This window comes from Penaeus monodon, chromosome 34 (assembly GCF_015228065.2).
Source record: "Penaeus monodon isolate SGIC_2016 chromosome 34, NSTDA_Pmon_1, whole genome shotgun sequence".
Lineage (NCBI taxonomy): Eukaryota > Metazoa > Arthropoda > Malacostraca > Decapoda > Penaeidae > Penaeus > Penaeus monodon.
The window spans coordinates 29821551-29822587 of record NC_051419.1 but is presented as its reverse complement, the minus strand read 5'-3'; the positions used below and the strand labels follow the sequence as shown (position 1 = coordinate 29822587).

Below are 1037 nucleotides of genomic sequence, written 5' to 3'. Positions count from 1 at the left end.
ATAACTGAATAAAGACTAGTCAATATCTATAAGGATACTGAAAAAAATGGTAGAGAAAAAGAGTCCCCTGTATGGTAAATAAATGAAGGAAAACAATGGAAAGAAGAGGATGAATAACACAAAAAGAAAACCATATGCAAGAGGATAAGGGAAAACAAGCAATACGAAGAAAAGGTAAACCAAAACAAAAGACAACAATTACGATCTACAAGACGTACCACTAGACGATGTGAAGTAATGAGGAGTAGGAGACAACTGGGGTTCAGGAGAGGAGTCTAGACTATCTTCACCTTCACTTTGCAGTTGAGGTCCCTGCAATGGATTTCCCTTCCCCTTGGCGATGGTTAGAGTCTCTGCGGGCTTCTCCCCATCCGAGCTGCTGTCTGATGATATGTATCTGAGCTTGTGCATGTCCCTCGCTCGCAGTGTTCCTTCCTTGTCGACCTCTTCCACGTCCCCCGAGCTGCCCGAGTCTTCTCTGCTGTCCTCATCGTCCCTGTCTTCTGCCCCTTCTTCATTACTTGCTAGGAGGTCACTCTGTTCGCTCTCCTGGGAGTCTTTGGTTATCTCGTCTCCTGTCTCTGTGTTCTCCTCTTCATCCGAGATGCTCTTTGCCCCTTTCTCCTCTCCCATATCCTCGTCTCTTTTCTCCTCATTCTCTACTGTGGCCCACGTGTCATTTCTCTCTCCTTCTCCTTCTGAAGTGGCCTCTTCATTTTTTCTTTCCTCTCTCTCCTCACTACTTGGGTCTCCACTTTCTATTGTTTCTACTCCATCTCCCTCATCTTTTTCTTTAGGCTGCTCTACACTGCTGCTTCCTTCACTGTTGGGGCTATTTTCGTCCTTTGGCTGCGTGACCTCACTTGCTGTATCCATAGACGAAATACCAGATGTGGACATGGCTGCATCATCCAACGAGGTCTGCAAGACAAGTAATTCTCTTAAATATAAAATCAGGGAATGATATATATTATGACGCTGTCTACATCTACTGCCTGCATTTTAAGCCTTTTTTTTTTTCTTACATATATAGGTGC

At 44.5% G+C, this 1037-nt stretch overlaps 1 protein-coding gene across 5 annotated transcripts in view; it reads right to left on the bottom strand.

Annotated features, from left to right (window-relative positions):
- The window catches only part of LOC119594699 (TBC1 domain family member 16-like), a gene marked incomplete at its 3' end in the record, with an annotated part of 16016 nt that overhangs the window by 10669 nt on the left and 4310 nt on the right, over positions 1 to 1037 (bottom strand). For 4 of the 5 annotated variants that reach the window (XM_037943755.1, XM_037943753.1, XM_037943756.1 and 1 more), the window contains 1 exon segment: positions 219 to 921. In XM_037943755.1, the coding sequence (XP_037799683.1) occupies positions 219 to 921 (703 nt within the window). 5 annotated transcript variants of the gene reach the window in all.